Here is a 22259-nt window from a genome sequence, read left to right on the forward strand (position 1 = left end):
AATTAGTTGACGGAGTGGCGGATACGATTCGCTCCTATCTTCCGCTGACGATCACGCCGCGAGATCCACAAGGAGATAGATAGACAGACAGCCTGTGAAGAACAAGAGCTCGCTACACCGCCATTCCTCTACCACAAAACCTCGTGCGCGCGGTGCTGCGTCGCGCGGTGGCACTAGGCCGGCCGGCCGTCCGTCAACTGCTTTCTGTTTGCGTCACATGATCCATCAGGGCCGCCGTGCTATTTTATTCGTGCGCACGACATCTGTCTCCAGGTGAAGACGAGAAGCACCGTTTGTTTCCACGAGCTATTCCATCGCCTCTCCCGGCGCGCGGTTCTGCATTCGCGACACAAGGTCAGTCAGTCGAGAAATTCCCGTCCTCAATCTGTTTGGGTCGGTGATCGATTCAGGGCAGTGTTATTTTATTTCAGATTCCGGGGGCACGACATCTGCGTCCAGGTGACAAGAAGAGCTCTTGCACCGGTTCTCCCGGTGGTTTCTGTTGCCAGCATCTGCATTCGCGACACACAAGGTCGGCCACGAATTTTCCACCCTCAATATCTGTTTGGGTATCGTGCTGTTTCTTGCTTGATCCATTCTTGCGAGAAAAGATCGTGATCTGATTTCGATTATCCTGCAGTGCCTCTGGGCACCACCATAAAGAAATTATTATATCGCCATCTCCCTGCATTAATTGGAAGAATGTCAAGATTCTCGATCCCCAGCTCAGCTCAGCTCAGCTCACACGAGGTAGACAGTAGGATCAAAGACGATCTTGGAGAGGAAGCAGTATGGCAATTGAGCAAGTCTCCTGCTTACTTCCATTCCTAGTGGTTGGAGTTGTTGTAGATCAGTTCTCATCCGCCTGCTCGCCGATTTTTGAACAATCAGTCTCCCTGCCGAACTCTCAAGATATATCTCCTGTCTACCAGACACCGATCTTTTAGCTAGGCATCACCAATCCTTTGCATCGCTTTGCGTCAAAGCGTTAGGCTAGATTTTTAGGCAGAAATCACTAGCGATGATAGGCAGATGCCCCCCAGTCCCACCATTAACGCACGCACACGACAGTATCGATCCAGGGGAGGCCGCACTGGTCTGTAGTATCTCTGAAAGCTAAAGTTGCCGGGAGGAGGAGTCGAGTCGGCGGAGTGCCGTGAGAATGTGAGTTCACATGCTTTTGTTCTCGGCCCCACACCACACCACACGGCCGGCCGCCTCCTCCTGTCCTCACCGGCCTCGGTGCATCTGCATGATACCATGCCCAAAAGCTTCCTCCGTGGCTACACATAGCCATTGCCATCCATGGATTATTGAATTTTATACCTCAGGATTTGGCAACTTTATCTGAATGCATTGGCTATCTCTTCAGTTTTTTTGAGAGGAGTGATCACGAGTAGCTAGTGGAGTTTGTTTTTGTCGAGAAAAAAAGTAGTGGAGTTTGTAGGTGTGCCTCTCCCCACCACACGTGACACGCTTCCACTCTCTCTCCAATCGGTGATAATATGCGGTGGCTCCACCATGTTTTCCTCGGATATGTATGTCCTTCCCCTGTTTCAATGATCTCTTGGCGCTTTTCCCCTTCTTCCGTTCATATGCTTTATATATCGTCTGATTCCATAGTACCACTTCGAGTAATATAGTATCCTCGCATTGCCAGCTCTTGCTTCTCTCGAGGCAACCTTGTTCTTGGTTGAATCAATCTTTTTTAACATTCTTGTTTTGCGCCGATGTGTTTCTTGGAACCAGCAGGAGGAAGGCGTAGTGCTATGATCGACAGAGCCTAGCTACCTATTTCTTCGACGAGAATCCTGAGTTTTGGAGCGTCATGGAGCCCGGAAAGGTGAGCATTTCTTGCTTAAACTCAATACAGTTTCTTAGGAATCAGCTAGCTAGCTCAATTGAGAGCGAATGCCCAAGTAACTGATGTATGTTGGCTGCAGAGGGAGTCATGGCGGACGACGATGCTGCTGGCGTACCAGAGCCTGGGCGTGGTGTACGGCGACCTGAGCATCTCGCCGCTGTACGTGTACAAGAGCACCTTCGCCGACGACATCACCCACTCCGACACCAACGAGGAGATCCTCGGCGTCCTCTCCTTCGTCTTCTGGACGCTCACCCTCATCCCGCTCCTCAAGTACGTCTCCATCGTCCTCCGCGCCGACGACAACGGCGAGGGCGGCACCTTCGCGCTCTACTCCCTCATCTGCAGGCACGCGAACGTCAGCCTGCTCCCCAACCGCCAGGTCGCCGACGAAGAGCTCTCCACCTACAGGCTCGAGCACCCGCCGGAGACCGCCGCCGGCCACAGGTCCCGCCTCAAGGACTGGCTCGAGATGCACACGAGCCTCAAGACCGCGCTGCTCGTCATGGTCATGATCGGGACATGCATGATCATCGGCGACGGCGTCCTCACTCCAGCCATATCTGGTACAGTAAATTCATATGTTCAGACTTCAGCACATGCTCTGTTTATTCAGTTGGTTATCCAGAGAGTAAAGAACAGTTACTCACTGCTGTTGATTTTGCCACTTGCGGTGCAGTGTTTTCGGCTGTGTCAGGGCTTGAGCTCTCCCTGTCCAAGAGTCAGCATGAGTGTAAGTCTGATGCTCTCAACTGTATTTCTTTTTTTAGTTTCAGGATTTTGTAGGCCTTGTATCTGTATGCTGGTAGTATCTGAACTGAATACTGAAATTTTGATCAAAAGAAGAACCTGCTTGTGGCTGCTAAGGCCCCGTTCAGAAAGAACTCAAGAACACAGGAATATAACCAAACAATAAGAAAACCGCTGGAATTCTGGGCTCATGTAACAAAATAGATGTATCGGTTTTCGGCTAGTTTTTCTTATTAACCGGCCAATTGTTGCACTTCTAAATGAAAAAGGAGATCCTACTGGTTGCTCCATTCCATACGATTTCAAAGAAATCCTGCTTTAATTCTAAATGTAGTAATTTTCGTATAGAATTTCAGTCCTTCAAATTTCCTACAATATTTTTTTTATCACAAACAGGCCCTAATCCATGCACTGCTTTATAATGATGCAAATAGCTTAGCAAAATTGATAAGATTTGGGCACCTCTGTGCTGGTAAGAATAATACTGCCTCCGATCTATAATAAGTGTGGGGAGTTTAGTTCAAGTTTGAGCTAATTTGAACTAAAACCCGGACAATTATTATGGATCAGGGGGAGTATAAAACTGTTAGGACACCCAATTTTGTAGAATAATAGAACGGAACAGACTGCTGAATAGGTACTACTACTACTACAGTCTTACCTGATCCAAATGCTCACAGTTATGTAGTTAACAGCTCTCTAGCAAGACTAAGGCATGATGACTTGCATGTCTGAATTTTTTTCACAAACTGAATCTGAAAGAAAGAATGACAAAACTGGTGAATGAGATCATACTAGTGTTCACCATACAGCTAAATTAGCTTTCCGTCACTTGTTTACCTTGACATTCTACTTGCTTATTTTCCTCTTCTTCACTTCATGCAGACGCCGTCATTCCGATAACCTGCGCCATACTACTGTTCCTGTTCGCTCTCCAGCATTACGGTACCCATCGCGTTGGGTTCCTCTTTGCTCCGATCATTCTAGCCTGGCTGATCTGCATGAGCACGCTGGGCTTGTACAACATCTTCCGCTGGAACCCTCAGGTTTACCAGGCACTTAATCCCGTATTCATGCTCAAATTCTTGAAGAAGACCAAGAAGTCTGGTTGGATGTCCCTGGGAGGGATTCTTCTTTGCATGACAGGTAAAGTTCAGCACACTTCAGAAGTAATTGGCAAAACTACACAGGGCAATTTCCATCAGTCTAACCTTTTTTGAGTTGCAGGGTCTGAAGCAATGTTTGCAGATCTTGGCCACTTCTCCTACAGCTCAATCCAGGTAATTGAGCACATCATTTTAATCTCAGTTCTTTATAATTTGTGTTCGGTTCATCAAGCTGTCTATGCAAATCTTAACAATGCTACTTGTTCTCTGCAGCTTGCTTTTACTTCTTTAGTGTATCCTGCATTGATCTTGGGATACATGGGCCAAGCTGCCTTCTTAACCCAGCACCATGACTTCGATTCAAGCTACCAGATTGGATTCTACGTTTCCGTTCCAGGTACATCTAACGAACAAGTATACTAATGCTATTACTAGCTGGTGATTCTTACAGTACCAAAGTACAGAATCTGTCAAAAACCTGTGCTGCTTTGCATTTACACTTTCAGTCAGTAGACAGATACTGACAGTAAAAAATGCAGAGATTGTGAGGTGGCCTGTGCTGGTGCTGGCGATCCTGGCTTCGGTGGTCGGAAGCCAAGCAATTATCAGCGGCACATTCTCCATCATCAACCAGAGCCAGTCGCTCAGCTGCTTCCCGCGAGTGAAGGTCGTGCATACCTCTGAGAAGATCCACGGCCAGATCTACATCCCCGAGATCAACTGGATGCTCATGATCCTCTGCATCGCCGTCACCGTCGGGTTCCGCGACACGAAGCACATGGGAAACGCGTCGGGGCTGGCGGTGATCACCGTGATGCTGGTGACGACGTGCCTGATGTCGCTGGTGATGGTGCTGTGCTGGCACCGTCCGCCGGCGCTGGCGCTGGCCTTCCTCGTCTTCTTCGGCTCGATCGAGGCGTTCTACTTCTCTGCGTCGCTGATCAAGTTCCTGGACGGGGCGTGGGTGCCGCTCCTGCTGGCGCTCATCCTTTTGACGGTGATGTTCGTGTGGCACCACACCACCATCAAGAAGTACGAGTACGACCTGAACAACAAGGTGACCATGGAGTGGCTCCTGGCGCTGAGCGACAAGCTCGGCATGGTGCGCGTGCCCGGGATCGGGCTGGTGTACACGGACCTCACCACCGGCGTGCCCGCCAACTTCTCCCGCTTCGTCACAAACCTCCCGGCGTTCCACCGCGTGCTCGTCTTCGTGTGCGTCAAGTCCGTGCAGGTGCCGCGGGTGCTCCCCGCCGAGCGGTACCTCGTCGGCCGCGTCGGCCCGCCGGGGCACCGGTCGTACCGGTGCATCGTGCGGTACGGGTACCGGGACGTGCACCAGGACGTGGACTCCTTCGAGACGGAGCTGGTGGAGAGCCTCGCCACGTTCATCAGGCTGGACGCGCTGTTCCGGAGCAGCGACGACGCCGGAGACGGAGCAGCGGGGAGCGACGTCGACTATGACCCGCTCCGGGAGCGCCGGAGCTCGTCGGAGAACGCGCTGACGGTCGTGGGGAGCAACCCGCTCCGGCGCCGCATCAGCTACGAGTACGACGACTCCCACGACGGCGCGTCGTCCGTGGAGATACGCGTGGAGAGCCCGGGGACGACGACGGGCGGCGGGACGATAGAGCTCGTGACGGCGCCGCCGCGGGCGGTGAAGAAGAGGGTGAGGTTCTTGGTGGAGGAGACGAGCCCCGACGTGGAGGACAAGCGGGTGCTGGAGGAGCTGCACGAGCTGTGCGAGGCGAGGGAGTCCGGCACGGCGTTCATCATGGGGCACTCTCACGTCAAGGCGAAGCCCGGGTCGTCGCTGATCAGGAGGCTGGCCATCGGGTACGGGTACAACTTCCTTCGCCGGAACTGCCGCGGCCCGGACGTGGTGCTGCGCGTGCCGCCGGCGTCGCTGCTCGAGGTCGGCATGGTCTACGTGCTATGACACGTGACACTATTCTTCGTGTGGTGTGGCTCTCTTCGACTTGACATTGTGGTGTAAATGAGCCGTGAGTGTCTTTCTTGGAAGCCCAGTCTTAAGATGGAATGCCCAAGCAAATATGGAGATCGTATACGCCGATTAGAGCGAGAACCCTCCCTGGCAGTCGACCGCGAGCGCGGTCAGGTTGGCGAAGCGCTCGCTCCGCTAGCGCGAGTCTGTTCCCTTTGATTTTGTCGTTTTGCGTTAGTTACGGATCTTGCAATTAATACTAATTCTGGGCCAATCATTTTTCCGGCCGCGCGACATGGGCTGCTGCATGCCGCGTTTTTTTTCATTTTCTTTCCTTGCGTGAGTCTGCCCGTCCTCGCGTCGCGTTGCGTGATGTACGGCCCAGCTCCTATTTTTCCTGCGTGAAGCTTGTATCGATGCATGCCATCAAATTTTTATTTTATTTTTTCTTTTCAATTCCCTTTTCGTTTTTCCTTTTATGCAAATCCTTTTTTACGGTACACTATTTTATGTTTTTACGGACCAACTTTTATACAATTCCCTTTATATGATATGCTAATTTATGTTTGGACCATCTTTTTATAATTCCCTTTTTCGGGTTAGAGGTTTTTTAGGGGGAAATAACGGGTGGGATTTCCACTTGTAACTCAATTGAACTACTACTTGCTACTCAAATAAACTACTCGAATGAACTATTAACACTATAAAACATTTAGCGTTTTGTTTTTGGTTTTATTGTGCTTTTTCTATATATTTGTATGTACTCACATGAAAACATGTAGCTTGTATTAAAAAGTTTGCTATAGCATTTTGGGTTGGTAACTTTTTAACATTTATCGTTGATAAAGGGTTGATAACTTCTGAGCTATAAAGGTCACCAAAATGTTTCTAAATGAAATTAGCCTTTTGAGTTGGTAATTTTTTTTATATTTACCATTGATAAATAGCGTGACACAAGGTTGATAATTTGTGAGCTAAAAATTCCCCCAAAAATATTCTAAATGAAATTAGCTTTTTTAGGTTGATAATTTTTCACATTTACTGTTGATAAATAACGGAAACAGGGGTTGATAAATTGTATGCTAATAAATTTGCTAAGATATTCTAAATGAAATTAGCTTATTGGGTCGATAACTTTTCATATTTACCGTTGATAAATAATGGGCAGAGTGGTTGATACATTTTTTATCTAAAAGTGGTCCCATATTATTCTAAATGAAATTAGCTCTGGTTGATAAATTTTCATATTTACTGTTGATAAATAACGTGTAGATGGGTTGATTAATTTGAGAGTTAAAAATGTTCAAAAAATATTTTTAATAAAATTATCTTTTTGGGTCAATAAGTTTTATCATTTACCGTTGATAAATAACTGAAAGTGGGGTCGATAATCTATGAGCTAAAATGCCCCCAAAATATTCTTAATAAAATTATCTTTTTGGGTCAATAACTTTTCACATTTATCTTTGATAAATAACATGCGGAGGGGTTGATAAATTGTGAGCTGAAATGTTCCTAAAATACTCTAAATAAAATTACCTTTTCAGATAATAACTTTTCACATTTACCGGTGATAAATAACGGGTAGATGAGTTGATAAATTTGAGAGCTACAAATGTCCTAAAAATATTTTATATTAAATTATATTTTCGAGTCGAAAACTTTTAACACTTACTGTTGGTAAATAACTGGAAGAGGGGTTGATAAGGTGTGAGCTAAAAAAAATCTAAAATATTTTACATAGAATTAGATTTTCGGGTCGATAACTTTCACATTTACCGTTGATAACATACAGAGGGATGATAAATTGTGAGCTAAAATATTCTAAATAAAATTAACATTAGGGGTTGATAACCTTTTATATTTATCATTGACGACCTTACGTATATAGAGGATTGATAGCTTTAGGCCAAAAATTATATCAACATGGGTGCTACTTTTAAGGATCTCCTCGAGATCGATTTAGTGATAAAAACAGATTTAAAATCGAAGCTAACGTTTGAGAGATAAGATATTTTAAATTTTCTAATTAGGAATTATATTCTCTAAGGTTAGTTATTTTTTCACATAGTGAATGCAATAAAAATTATAATACAGATTTTAACAAGAATAGGGTTGAGTTGGACGGTTAACTTGTTTGTTTCTTGGTTTTATTAGTGTATTTAAAACTCACTTTTTATAGTTTACGAGGTAGAGTATATAGTACAAAATCATCTCGTCTGGTTTCGTTACAAGAAATGTTCTCTTGTCCGATGGTTAGCTCTTGGATACCCACTCCTAGTGGTTCCGAAAAGGAAAGTACGGAAGGGGGACCTTTCTATTTATGGCGGAACAGCTGGTGGAAAAGTGACCGCTGGAAACTAGTTGGGCGGTTGGCCGCCAAATAGGGTCGCCCCGATTAGAGCATCTCTAGCAAACCCCGCATCGAACCCATCCGTGTAATAACCGTTTTTTTATTTGTTTTAGGCGGTAAAAATGGCTAGTTCAAACATCGCATCGAACTTCATAACAAATAAAAAATTCTAGGCCATCCTGTTTCGCGCTGCGGAAACCCTAAGTTCCCAGACTGGTGAGGTTGTGCGAGCACGAACCCCATCTCCGCTGCCTCCAGCCCTCTCAGGCCACCGCAGCGGTGCGCTCGCACCGAGATGGACGCCGTCAACCCACCGCTGCTCGCGGGCCAGGCCGCGCCGCGCGGATTGAATCCACCCACTGCAATCGGCACTGATCAAACCGGCAAGAGGTATTGGCAACGCATCGAGGACAAGTTCTTCCAATTGATGTCGCCTCTCTCTTCTACTCCGATCCGCTCCTACTGTTTACTCCAAGGCCGATGGGATAGCATCAAGACGGCGTGCAACCGTTGGTCAAATCCAAAGAATTGTTGGTGATGAAAACTTTGGAGCCAAAGGAGATGAAGAACAAGGAGAAGGAGGCAAAATGGATCACGCTCCGGGAGGATGCAAAGCGTAAGGGCGACATCGAGGAGAGGAGAGCATGCGCTAAGGAGAACCGGGCCATGGCGGAGCTCATCGCGACGGAGAATGCGACTATGATGATGAACCCGACTCACATGGATGAGGCCAGTCTTGAGTGGTGGAAGCTTATGAAGACGCAGATCTTGGCGCGAATGAGGGAAGCTGCACGCGCTGCCATGACTGCCATGATGAATGCCGGAGGTGATGATGCTACGGCGAGTGGTGGTGGCCATGTCGATGCACCGGTTGCCGACGGTGATGTGTGATCACTTTCCTCCCTTGATGTGATGTTCGATCTTCTTTTGGTATTGTGTTTCATGTATGATTGAGTACATTAAACAATCTATTTTGTGTGATTATGTTGCTACATTTGAGAATTATCGGATGATTGCATAAACCATGTGTTTCTGGTTTACGTTTGCGGGCTGAAAAATAGCCGCGAAGTCCACACGTGTCAAACACGACCCGCATAACAGCATAATCGGGAATATGCTGTTATGCGAGCGTTTGGCGCGTCTGGACTGTGCGGCCGTTTTTCAGCCCGCAAACAAAACCGTAACACAGGGTTTTGGAAATATCACAATCAATCAATTGATACAACAAATGTTTCATAAAATACAACAATAATCTGAATTATTACAACAAATGTTTACTGTCATAGAATACAGACAATACGAATTAGAACAAACATTTTGAGACTATGAATCAAATGATACAACATCAACTGAACAAATAACAAATGGTTGAAAATACAAACAAATCCTAGTTGTCGTGTCTCTGCCAATGGTGGCGAACGAGATCTTCCTGAAGCTGTTTTGCTGACTTATCATTCTCAATCAGCCCGTAAGTTTCAAGAAAAAACCTATCCAAATTTCTAGAAGGTTTGATCTGAGGTGATAAGTTCAAACCCCTCTCATCATGGATGATCATATTGTGTAGAATCACATAAGTAGTCATGATATCGTTGAGTGTATCCATATCCCAAAATCGGGATGGTCCTCGGATTATTGCAAATCTAGCTTGCAAAACACCGAAAGCCCGCTTAATATCTTTTCGAGTTGCCTCTTGTGTTTTTCCAAACTCAGCTTCAGCTCTGTTCCCTGTCTCCCTGATGGTTTTCACAAATGTGACTCAATCTGGGTATACACCATCGGTAAGGTAGTACCACATTGTGTACTCCCTCCCTTTGATAGTGTAGTTGCAAGCCAGGGCATCACCTTTAGCTAGCTGGGCAAGAAGATGAGATCTATGCAACACATTGATATCATATAGAGAACCGGGCAAACCAAAAAAAAAGTGTCTTGCTGCAACTGCCTCAAGAACGATTGTTTGTCTTTGCTCCAGCCATAGTACAAGCCTTGCCAAGTTTTTGGATAATTTTTTCATGTCCAATGCATACAATCTATGCTGCCTAGCATACTCGGTCAACCTCGTTGTTCGTTCTCCGTCATTAATCTAACGGTATATTCTTCATTGGGAGCTCGAAGATATGTCGGTCTATACACACGCTTCATAACCTTGCAAAAACGATGGACATATCCCATCGTCATATCTTCGTCTATGCGAAGATACTCATCGGCATAGTCTGCCGGAATGCCGTAGGCGAAGATGCGCATGACGGGGGATATTTTTTGGTATGCACTAAATCCCATGAGCCTGGATGCATTCCTCTTGTGCTTGAAGTAGCACGTATTTTTCTCGCATGCAGCGACGATCTTGTTGAACAAAGATCGTCGCATTCGGTACCGGCGACAAAAGAGATGGGACGGATATGTGGGTACCTAGGTGAAATAATCCAGCATGAGCAGATTGTGCTCAAGAACGCGGTTTCGGGGATGCACAGCCGCCCCATGGTTGACCCCTTCCTTTTCTTTGGCCTCACGTATAGCACACAGTGGCACACTGTGCGATGGACAACGGCGATTGAACATATGCCCCATTCTCGAACCGCAAAACATGATGTTGGCGAAAGAAATTCAAACAAGATTAAGCAATTCATCTGAGTTCATCATAGTTAATACAAGATTTTGGGAACTAAAAGTTCCTAAACCTAGGTTAAGCTAGCCCGGATTTAGACTACTATCACCAGGCCTTGTGGGCTGCGACCGGCGACGACGATTCTCCTCCTCCTCCTCACTGTCCTCGTTGGAGAGATCTAACTCGTCATCGGAATAGTAATGATGAGTTGATGACGAACCCGCGCCTCACCATCTCCGAGAGGATGGACGTGCGCTTGGCCTTGCCAACATTTCGCTACTCATCGGTGATGCCACCTCCCATGGGCCTGCTAGGCCTTCTCCCACACGTAGATGACGACTGTAGTGAGGGAGTTTTGGCGGGCCATGGAGAGGTGGCGCGCCTCGCGCGCAACATCGTTTTCCTCCTCGTCGCCGCCCGAGGCCAACTCAAAAGGTGGGATCGGAGGAAGCGGCCGGAGCGGAGGAATGGATCACGTCGCCGCCGCGGACGACCCCGCCTTGTCATCATCCGCACTGCACGGCAGAAGGGCGAACCACGCGGGGGAGCACTGGTTCCGGCAGGAGAGCGCGTCGCGGCGGCACGCTTGGTCAGAGACGCATGGCGTGCGCTAGGCGGCCCGATGACGACCCGCATCGAATACTGCCGCTGCCACAGTTGAAATTGGGCGGCGCCATCGAGGGAGGTGGTGGAGGGGTGGGTATGCGGGTCGGCCGACGGCGGTGATTTGGCTTTGGTGGCTGGAGACGGTGGGGATCGAAGAAGCGGTGGTAGCTGCAGGCGGAGGAGGAGGAGGAGCAAATGGATGGGGTATTCCACATCGCGCCCCAGTCCCGCTTTTATACCTCTTTTGACAGGCCGCGATGGGGTAGTGTTGAATCACGTTTCGAGATGCGGCCAAAGTGTGGTGTTTGTCCGGGCCATTTTTTGGACCAAAACCGGGGAAAAAACTCAATGTAGGGCGGGATAGGGTATCGGCTAGAGATGCTTTTTCTTCTATTATGTGTTTTTTTTCCGCACCGGGCCGACCCGGTTAAGCGCTTTTCTTCTATTATGCGTTTTTTTTCCTTTCCTGTTTTTTCTTTTTATTATTTTCTTTATTCTTCTATTGTTTGTTCCATTTTTTCTTCTCTGTTTCTTTTAATTTTAAGATTAGAAAATATATTTAGAATGGAAAAAATGTTTATTTTTAAGAAATGTTTATATTTTAAAAAATAAAATTTAAAAATTTAAAAATGTTCGATCTCAAAAATGTTTTAAGGAAAGAAAAAATTCATAATAGAAGCAGTAGAATAGAAAAAGGAAAGAAAAAAGAAACTGGAGCGGCCCAACATACCAGCCTAATTTTGCGGCGGTACTTCTACAGTAAAGAAATAAAACAATAGAATGGAAGAAGACGGAAAGTCTGTTTGGCACCAGTGCTCCTAATATTTGAGAAACATATTTCTGTCATTTCGAAAAATCTAAAATTAAATGTGTGCGTACATATAAACATTTCAAAGGTACAGTGTAAATTTCAGATGAAAAAATGTTGTATTTTGAGCTATATAAAAAGACAAATTTCTGACAAAAATCTAAAATTTGTTATTTTTCTTAGCTCAAAATACAATTCAATTTCTACCAAAACTTTACACGAGTATTCAGAACATGTGTATGTATTCATGGAATAAAATTTACATTTTTTTAAATCACAGAAATTTAATTTTTAAATATTACAAAATCAGGAGCACTGGCACCCGGACACACCAAATCTGCTCTCGGAAGAAGAGACATATACAGATATATCTTAAAATGAGCCTGAACTTTAACGGGCCTTTACAAGGACCCTAACCGTAACCCTAACCCTAACCCTAATCCAGAAGCATCTAGGCAGCATAGTCTACGTGATCAAGGTCCATAAACATTTGTGCACCCTGACTGGCGAGCCCAGCTCCACGCTGGTACACTGGCCTTAGTTCACCTGCTCGATGCTAAATGGGCGGCCCAAATAACTTTATCCGACCTTTGAGAGGAATTTCCTTAATTAGCTCAGCGTTTTTTTTTTTCAAAGGAGGCACCTTTCCTGTCCTCTATTTATGGTTTTCTAATACGATTCAGCTTTGGTTCGTTGTGTTTTTCTGGTTGTCACTTGCATGTTTTAATTCATTTTGGTTGGGTTTTTTTGAGTTTGGTTATTAAAACTATTTTTCCTTTTTTTCTATTTATATTTTAGTTTTAGTTTTTTGTTTTGTACATTTTCCTTTTCCACATAAGTTTTTTTTGCTGTGGAATTTTTTTAGTAGTTTTTGTATTTAAATAATATAGACGTTCGCATTGAAAAATTGTTCGTATCATAGAAATGTTTATATTGATTTTTTTAAATAAAATAATTATTTTTAAAAATATTCAAATAACATAGATGCTATTATCAAAAAATAATTCTCATGTTGCTATTAGTAGTTTTTTTTATCTTGTTCAAATAAAATAAAGGTTCTTTTTGACAAAATACCATGGATGTTAAAATTAAAAAATTATTTTCAATAAGATAAATATTGTTTTGAAAAACCGTTCACATAACATAACTGTTCCTATTGAAGAAATAAAATAGGAAATAGAAAAAATAATAGGAAAATAAACATGATAAAAATAGAATGAAAAGAGAAACATAAAAAAGAATAAGTGAAAAGAAAAGGAAAAAATAATTAGTACCTATTATCTTGGGCTGCATTTGGAGCGGTCCATGATGGGAATGTTGCAAGCGGGCGTTATTACGTCCCACACAAAGGGGTAAATAGGAGCTCCAGCGGTTCAATCAACCATATGGCCCAGCTTTCTCTGGTTCAAGTGCTCCTCAAGGACCAACCCAGTTAAGATTACGGCCCACTTTTTTAGCAAGATGTTGCTCTTTCATGGTTGAATCGTTAGAGGAGAGGTATCGGAATTTTCAAACCACTTCTATTAATTATATTAAATGGGACCTTGATCTAAGTTAGTTAAGTTCTATCAAAATAGCAACACTTTATATAATCCACGTCTATGTCTAAACCTATTAGCGATAATTTGATCAATTTGCATCTAATTCTAATTGTAATAGCGCCACATTGCATCTAATGTGTCTAATACTAACCATATGTGGTCATCTATAATGCAACGTGTGTACTAAAATAACCAGTTTTTCTTTAAATATTGATGCTTATTTTTACAGCAGAGCACTTACTAATCATATGTGTAAACAAACAGTGATTATCGTGATGACATTAGAGGCCATTGTAGAATATGATGATGTGTCAAAAAAATCATATTGTATGTTGTTGCTAAGACAAGAAGAAACTGGGAATATACTTGCATGTGTAAAACTTGTGGAAAAAGAATTTGGTTCAGTGATAAACATGTTTTTAAACATTTGATGAACTTGTGGGAAAAGTATAAATTATAGGAAGATGAAGATGTGAAGGAAAAAAAAGAAATGGAGAGTTTCTCATGCAAGAATGAGAGAAGTTATTGCATCACATACTTTGCGAGCTAGTTTCATGGAGAATTCTCAAGAAACATTTGTTGATTTATAATTGTTTGTTGAATGTGAATGGTGTAAAATAGCATTATATTCCTTTATTGGATTGATGATGGTGTGTTGACATGAGTATATTGTGCCGATTTATTAAAATAATACAATTTTCAATTAATTTCCAAAAATAATACGTGTTTCTATTTTTTTTAAGTAGGATCCGATCAGCCCCCAGAAGACTGATACGTGTTGAAATGAGTACATTGTGTATTTGCATACTGCCTGAATACGTGTTGAGTTTGGTAATATTTAAATACGTGACAGTTCTGTTGTTGTTTCGAATGTTTACAAACCTGATGTACAATGTTTAGTGGCATTATTGAAAGTGCTGCAAATTGGAATTAATTGGGGAAGTTTACACAACTGCAGATTTTTAATCAGGAGCAGTTTAATAAAGTGTTACAAATTTGAAGTTGGGATTGTCTTAGAAAGTGCATAAAATTGAAATTTGTGGCGATCATGAAGTGCGGCAGTTCACACATTCAGAGGCACTTCTTGAAAGTTGCAGCAAAAACTTTTGCCAACACAAGTATTTTGATCACTTTTCAGTGTTCCTCTTAAATGTTTGTGAAGCTCCTATCTCATAATTAGGGGTACTTACAGCTGCAGGAAAAAGTTATACGAAGTAGAAGATGGTGAGTTGTAACACAACTGCTTTGTTTAATTTCCTGTATCTTCTAGTGATATTCCTATATCCAAAAATAAAAGTACAGTTTCGAGTCTTTGCAAAAAGCCAAGCACTGTGTGCTTTCAAGAGAATCCTCTACGTGTATGGCAGGAATTCGGCATCCTTAAACAAATCCATTATTGAACCCCGTTGTTGAAGTTGTTGGATGAAAGAGTGGCGCACCTGGCTAGTTTTCTTGGGGACAAACCGGCACACTCTTGCTGAATAGAATTGTACAAGACAGTTTTGAGTTCCTTGTCGTTGCATATTCCTGCATGCTAATGATCATATGGTGATGGAAGGGAATATACTAGCAGGAGCCTGCTCCAGTTAGTAGCTGCTTCGGTTGTCTAAACAAGAACAATTATGGAGCTAGTCCTCCATCATATTCAGCATGCAATATGGTTGTTTTGGTAGGACACTAATTCCTTTTGGCATTCCGTTTTTAATCAATCAATCATTATTGCTGCAACTTATGTGTATTAGAGAATTGTCTGTCTTTGTTTGGTTTGAGCATTAGCAAGTTGCTTGCTTCAGGTGAAAGCACCAGTAAGGGACTGTGTGCTTTCTGCTGGTGGTTCTGACGTTCTGCATATAAAAAACAATCTATGTTGCAGTTCTTCTATAATCTGCAGTGCCTTTATTTCATTTTTTTGGACTTTGGATTCCCAACTTACAAAGTTATTACAATGTGGGGTTCAGTCGACCTCTATGTCTGTTTTTTTCTTTGACATGGAAGGAAAAGATTTACCTTGGTTCCGTTAATTTAGAGATAGAGTGAAATACAAAAGGGCCCCAATTTGAAAATAAACGGCGGAAGAGCATGCTCTCTCGAGAAGCTGCTTTCCAACTGCTTAGAACCGGCTGCACACCCAATTTACCGCCTGCCTTCATGTCTGGTGTGATGTAAGCATCGACATGTTTATAGAAAGGCGAATGCAGAAGATCAAGCTCAGCTTCCTGCCATGCTCATCTGTACCCATATGTTAAATTACAGGTCAACAACCACTCCGCTGCACTTAGCTTCTGAACCGTAACACCAATTTGAGCAAAGTATTGTTTACAACACGGTGAAAGCTCGGCGCATGTCTGTATCCGGCCTGCATGATGCAATACCCAACACCTGAACTATAAAGTACGGCAGATATTTTCCAGCCAAGTGCAATGCCATGACCGATTCAGACAGGTAACCATTGAAAAAGGAAGTCCATCCCTGACGAACATGATTAGGCAGCAATTTGATTCCATTGTCGCTGATGTCTGGTTAGGTAAGCTGATTAGTCTAAGTTGCCGATAATGACAGGGAGGGTCTCTCGCCCGCGCACTCGCTGCCATTTCATAACCTTATCATCTTACGGTAGGGTAGGGAATGGTTTAACTTTCAGTGCAGAAGTTTCTTGGAAAGCCTGGACTAACTCTTGAGACAATGCACCTATCCGGGCGTCTGAGGTCAGTGATCACCATCCATGCTTTTGTCCTGCCCATAAACTATTTTGACTGACGAACTAGAGATCGCATTCTGATGAGGAAAACGAGGAAGGAGACAAGAGATACAGCTGCTCTCGTTCTGGACTGAATATATGTCCTCTTTGATTTTGTCAAAGCAGTTTAATTAAGCTAGGTAAGATTTCTTAGCTCACGAAAAAATGCATTTTTTCCAGGACATGATTGCGATCTATGAATGTGCGACGGTGAGCAGTGCGAGGGTCGTCCTCACGGGACACGGGCACACGCCGAGGACGCACGGTGTCGAGCTGCGATAGGGCCTGGCCCACGGCACCTGAATCAGCTTAGAGCAATTCCAATAGTATAGCCAACTGTTGGCTATAACAAGTTGTCATATCATTTGTAGTCATCTTATAGCTAACATGTATAATAGTTGGCTATAAGAATGAAGCACTTTACTAACATATGTCCCACCTTTCACTCTCACAAAGTGCCTAGGAAAGACGCAAGAGTTATTATCGTAGTAAGAAATTTCATCTCCATTCTCTATCCTCTTCTCTCTCCTCCAATTCATCTAAAATATATTATTTAATGTCTTATAGTTAGCTGACTAGACTCTATTGTACTTGCTCTTACCAAGCCTTGACACGTTGCCGTGTTGTGCATCTGCAGAGTTTGTGGCCAGCCAACCAGGGTTCGAGCATATGAATATATGATGTGGCTAGCGTGTGGTGTGGTCTCCTTGCTCGCGGTCGCAGCGACGGACGGACGGCAGGGGGTCTGCAATGCACATTGTGGGGATTGTGGGATCGGTCTGAGAGAGAGGCTTTGACAGCTACGATTCGATCGTTTGTCTGCATCATGCACATGCGGTTAGGTTTTAGCACTGTGTTATCGCCTGCAATGTACTTCTGTTTCTATAAATCACGGACGGAGATGGCAAACACAATTAGTAGCTGGTCAATGAAACAAGCATCATGCATGCGTCCACGGTTAGCTGGTCAACCGAGCTGGGAGCTGTCCCGACTCCCGAATTATCAAAGCAACGGCGAAGTTTCACATGATTCAGAATCTAACTTTTTCGATAAAGATTCAGAATCTAACTAGTCTATAAATTATGTTAGCTGGACGATGACTGCATCATTCAGAATCCAACTAGTCTGTGGCCGCGGCCGCGGTTTGGCGCCTGCAGTTTACTCCGTTCTGAGAGGTACCTGGAGCTTGGAAGTTGAAAGGCGTAGCTACGGCGCTCGCGCATCATCCTGCAGGCGCGCGATTGCGGCAGCGGCTTCTGGAGCGGAGCGCATACAGATGCAGATGCACATATGCCGTCGGGAGCGACAGGTACACGAACGGAGCTCGAGGGACGAACCAACAAACCACACTGCAGGCAGGGTATCTATAGCGTGGGTTTTGGTGTCGTCGCTCGACGAGTCCCCTTCACCTCCGAGTGAAATACAACTGTCGCTGATGGGAGCTTGCGCGCGGTGAAGTTAACACCCGATCGCTGATCTTGACGTTAGATGGCGCTTATCTAGCTTCGCTTTCGAGCAAGCGTCACTCTTCGCTTCCTTGCGATCGATATGCCTTTCGTGCTGTAGAATCTCCAGAGGAGAAAGGATCAAATCTGCGGTCACGCACGTCCTGTCCATCCATTTGCAAACAAAACCCCAATCCTATCGACTCCCTCCGTTTCATAATTTTTTAAATCGTCGTTTCGTTCAAATTTAAACTTAAACCATGACGAGAATTATGGAAGGGAGAGGAAACTATTTTCCAAAGAAAAATTGGTTGCATGCAAACACGCAAACAGAGCCTAAATCGAATTACCATATGGCCATAACTCATCAGTTTCAGCGCTCGTGCATGCAAGCCATGTAGCATGCCACGCAAACCTCCGGGGCCCGATGCTTTGGAATTTCGATCATACATTTCATGCACGTACATACCATTAACTAGTGTTTCCCCAGTTATTACAGGGAAAGGACGTACGTCTCATGCTGAATAATACAGTACACCAAAATGAACAGTCAAATGTTCAACAAAGCATGCAACAACCCATCCGGACGTCGTCTCATCTGAGCCTAATAATCGACATCAACAGCGATGTACTCGTACCATCATGGGCATCAGTCGTGACGGCTTTGGCAACCGGATGAACTAACACAATTAATACACAACGTGCAAGAAATTAACCGGTACCCACGGTTTAGGCAGATCTTTGCTTTTCTACTCCTTCCGTTCGGAAATCGGAATAAATCGACGCGACTGGTGCACATGAACTAGCTTACGTACGTACATGTGGCGTCGATTAAACATGAATAGAGGGAGTAGATTTGAGGAGACCACCAGCTGGACGACAGGTGGAGGATACCATCACATTGCATTTGCATCCACGGCTCCACGGGAGTGTTTAATTCCATTGGCACTCCAAAAGCAACCTAGTCCATCTTGCTGGTCTGGCCCGCCGATGATTCGATATGTTCCTTCATAATCCACGCTAAGATATCATTCATATAGCTAGGGCCGCAACAGTTATTGTACTATGTGAAGACACGCAAAGTAGAGCATTCAAGAGATACTACTCTTGAAATGGCAACATAACCACTCACCACTAGCTAAAACAAGTATATTTGCTCCAAGAATTCATGGAAAGTTCTTGTAACCGGTAGTTTATGGTTCTTGGTTCGTCTCTCATAACTTAGTAAAATATCATGCCCTTAAAACAATTATGCATATACAAGATATGTAGAGACAATAAAAAAATGTGAAATTCTTGTTTCATAAAAGCAAAATTCGGTAACTAAGAAAATATAATCATTTTCAAGTTGATGAAAAATAACAAATTAATTTATTGTTCACAGAAATAATGGACTTGTAAACATGGAGTTTGTAAACTTTGTAAGTGTGTGACTTGAAATCATGCTATATGTATGTGTCGTGAACTTGTTTGACGGTAAAGATGTAAGCTTTTGTACACAAGTGAATGCAAAGTAAACACGGTAAAGATCGTCAAGTTCCGGGTGAAAAACACTCGGCAAAGTAAACGATCCATGACGTGTTAGATTATTTTACAGACACGGCAAAGTCGTTTTCCCGGCAGTGATGCATAAAAGCATGAACTAATAATACGGATTTTTTTTTCAAGATTGCAAATATTATACTCATATGCTCGATACTAGGAGTCTAGGACCCTAATGCTATTTCTCATCGTTTGAGCTGTAGCATGCACGTGCTGCTGGCCCTCTGGATGTCATGCAGGTAGGCGACGTATAGCTACGCTCCAAGTGAACCACCGATAATACAACTGTACTATGTAGGAGTATATGTATTCTAAGCAAAGTACTACGAGCAACTTTACTAGTGCGGCACAACTTGCACGTTTGGTTTATATTGTTTGTCCTTCTGACAATGAGCCCGTGACATGTTTCCACTTAACCGGAGGGCTTTTTACAGCTAAGGTTCTTGAGCACGTTTTATTTCAGTTGAATTGTATGCTATCGTGCAAAGGATGTGGTTGGCGTTGTCCCCCTCCTTGCTCCCAGCAACGTCGGCGGCCGGGAACCTGCACACGATGGAGTATCAGTTTGAGAGGTCTTGACAGCTACAATTCAAGTGTTTAGTCTGCATCCACAAAGTAGGGTTAAGTTATACTTAGAACCTCGTCTTCCCCTGCATTTACAGAATCATATATGCTAGAAATCATATGTAAGCCATTTGATCATGCACCAATTGATCATGTATCCTTCTAACCGAATAGCATAATAATCTACGAGTAGTTTGTGGTGTGCCTCACCGGTCCAAATAATCTCGTGACATGATTAAGAAACAAACACGTCTAGCTCTCCGTCGCAATAGAACTAACTTATTTTCGGTCAGACGGCGGCACCCAATTTTTTGTGCATTCATGTGTAACTAGGAAAAATGTGTAATTGTACATGTGCAGTGGCAGGGACGCATATCTACCACCCAAAATCCCCATTTCAGCCCTTTCGACATCGGCGGCGGCGGGGACGTAGATCTACCACTCCGATAGATTCCTTGTACTCACACACCGTACCCTCATCGTCCTCTGGATGAGGAGCTCATATTCTTGGTCACCGATATTGCATCCGTGTTGTCGTGTGCAACAAAGACAAAGGCTGATCTCTTTCTTCTCTGATTCGGGCTCTTGTACTCTACTGTTTAGCCTAGTGGTTCATCCATTTACCTAGAACTTCATAGGGTCGATTTGGACATTCCTAAAGGTAGATGAACTTGATTAGGATGACCATAACCAGTTTCAGGTGAGTAGATCCCCTTTCCATGTACTTGTGAGAGGACTACTTTAAGATAGCTTCCACACCTGTGTGGAACACTACTAGAAAAATGCTTAGCGATAAGATCTCTAGTAGTGGCGCACCATGCTAGTGGTGCGCCATAGCTATCAAAATTAGAAGTGGCGCACCCGGTGAATAGTGCGCCACTACTAGGTTTGACCAAGGTTTGACCCACCCCTAGACATACCAATGGCGCACAATGTATAGGTGAGACACTGCATGGTGCGCCAGTGGTATGTCTAGGGAGGGGGCGCCACTGCTAAGTTGTTTTTGTAAGGGTATTTTACCCTTATCCATTATTTTGGTAACAGTGACACCGTGCTAGAGTATTTGACCTAATATGTTTATAAGGATTATCTCAGGTATTAGGCAAAGAGGCATAAATGGTGTATCAAAGGAACAAGAAGGCTAAAGGAGACCCCCCACTTCAACAACAATCGAAAAGGGGTCTACAGCAGAAATCCGGTCTGCCACCCGGTTGCACCGGACTCCAGACCGGCAGGTCCGGCGTGCGGTCCGGTCGAACCGGCGCCAACCTGGCTCCAAACCAGCGCCTAAGTGATCCGGTTTGCCGCCCGATCAGCCGGCCTCCTGACCGGCTGATCCGGCGCACGGTCCGGTCGACCGGGCGCCAACCGGGCACCAACCGGGCGCCAACCGGAGGAGCTCCTGGACGAAAAAAAAAGTGTGATCCGGCCCAGCATCCGGTCACAACCGGCAGGTCCGGTCACCGGTCCGGTCAGACCGGCCTCCATACCGGACTGTCCGGTCAGGGGTCCGGTTGACCGGGTTTGTCGAGAGAAAAGATAAGGTGGCAAGTGACCAACGGCCATATTTCGAAGAACACTATAAATAGGCCTTCTCCTACCTCTGAACAGTTAGGCACTACACTACAAGCTGTTCTTGAGCTCTCTCTCTCTTACTCCATTGCTAGAAACACCAAAAGCCTCCGATCTCCCTCCTCCTCCACCCAAACTCAAATCCCTCCGGGGAATCACTAGAGGAGGACCCGATCTACTGTTCTACCAAGCCAAATCTCATTCCCCCTTGTATTCATCAAGAAGTTTGCTTCCTAGGGTTCCTTGGAAACCCTAGGTGGGCAAGAGGAGTCCGGAAGCATCCGGGCCGTGGATTTGCTCTGGGCAAGATTGTGAAGGTTTGGAGGCTACCTCAAAGTCTACCACAAGTGAGTGAGCTATTCCTTTGTGGGATAGGCTCCGGAGAATAGGGTGAGCCTTCGTGGCGTGGGGAATCCTTCGTGGGACCTCCACCCCTCCAAACGTGACGTACCTTCTTGCAAAGGAAGGGAACACGGGAATACATAGCTATCGGTTATCTCTAACCGAACTCCTTACTTGTGATTTAACTGCCTGAGAGAGCCTTCGTGCTCGAGTTAGTTGTATCCTCATATAGGTTGCTTCACCTAGTTTGCATTAGGCTCATATTTATATTCCGCAAAGCCTAATATTGCAAAGAAAGAATTAAAATCTGTAGAAACCTATTCACCCCCCTCTAGGTTTACCATCTCTATACTTTCAATTGGTATCAGAGCCTGGACTCTTATTAAGGGCTTCACCGCCTTAAGAGTGAGATGGATAAACTATTCGAGGGTCTAGATGAAGACTCTAACCTTTCGGTTAAAGAGATGAAATCTAGATTCTTG

The 22259-nt window shown here is 44.5% G+C and overlaps 1 protein-coding gene across 2 annotated transcripts; it reads left to right on the forward strand.

Annotated features, from left to right (window-relative positions):
- Positions 1-1393: 1393 nt before the first annotated feature.
- On the forward strand, positions 1394-5742 carry LOC127331508 (probable potassium transporter 9). 2 transcript variants are annotated; one of them, XM_051357688.2, is made up of 8 exons: positions 1394-1538; positions 1750-1843; positions 1944-2430; positions 2544-2597; positions 3500-3760; positions 3842-3894; positions 3994-4117; positions 4260-5742. In XM_051357688.2, exons 2-8 carry the CDS (start codon positions 1829-1831, stop codon positions 5657-5659), a joined length of 2394 nt encoding a protein of 797 aa, XP_051213648.1. In that variant the 5' UTR covers positions 1394-1538; positions 1750-1828; the 3' UTR covers positions 5660-5742. The 2 variants fall into 2 exon arrangements, with proteins under 2 accessions (XP_051213648.1, XP_071682022.1); XM_071825921.1 differs by having other exon boundaries at positions 1397-1538; positions 1753-1843.
- The last annotated feature ends 16517 nt before the right edge of the window (positions 5743-22259 follow it).

Source organism: Lolium perenne, chromosome 2 (genome assembly GCF_019359855.2).
Source record: "Lolium perenne isolate Kyuss_39 chromosome 2, Kyuss_2.0, whole genome shotgun sequence".
Lineage (NCBI taxonomy): Eukaryota > Viridiplantae > Streptophyta > Magnoliopsida > Poales > Poaceae > Lolium > Lolium perenne.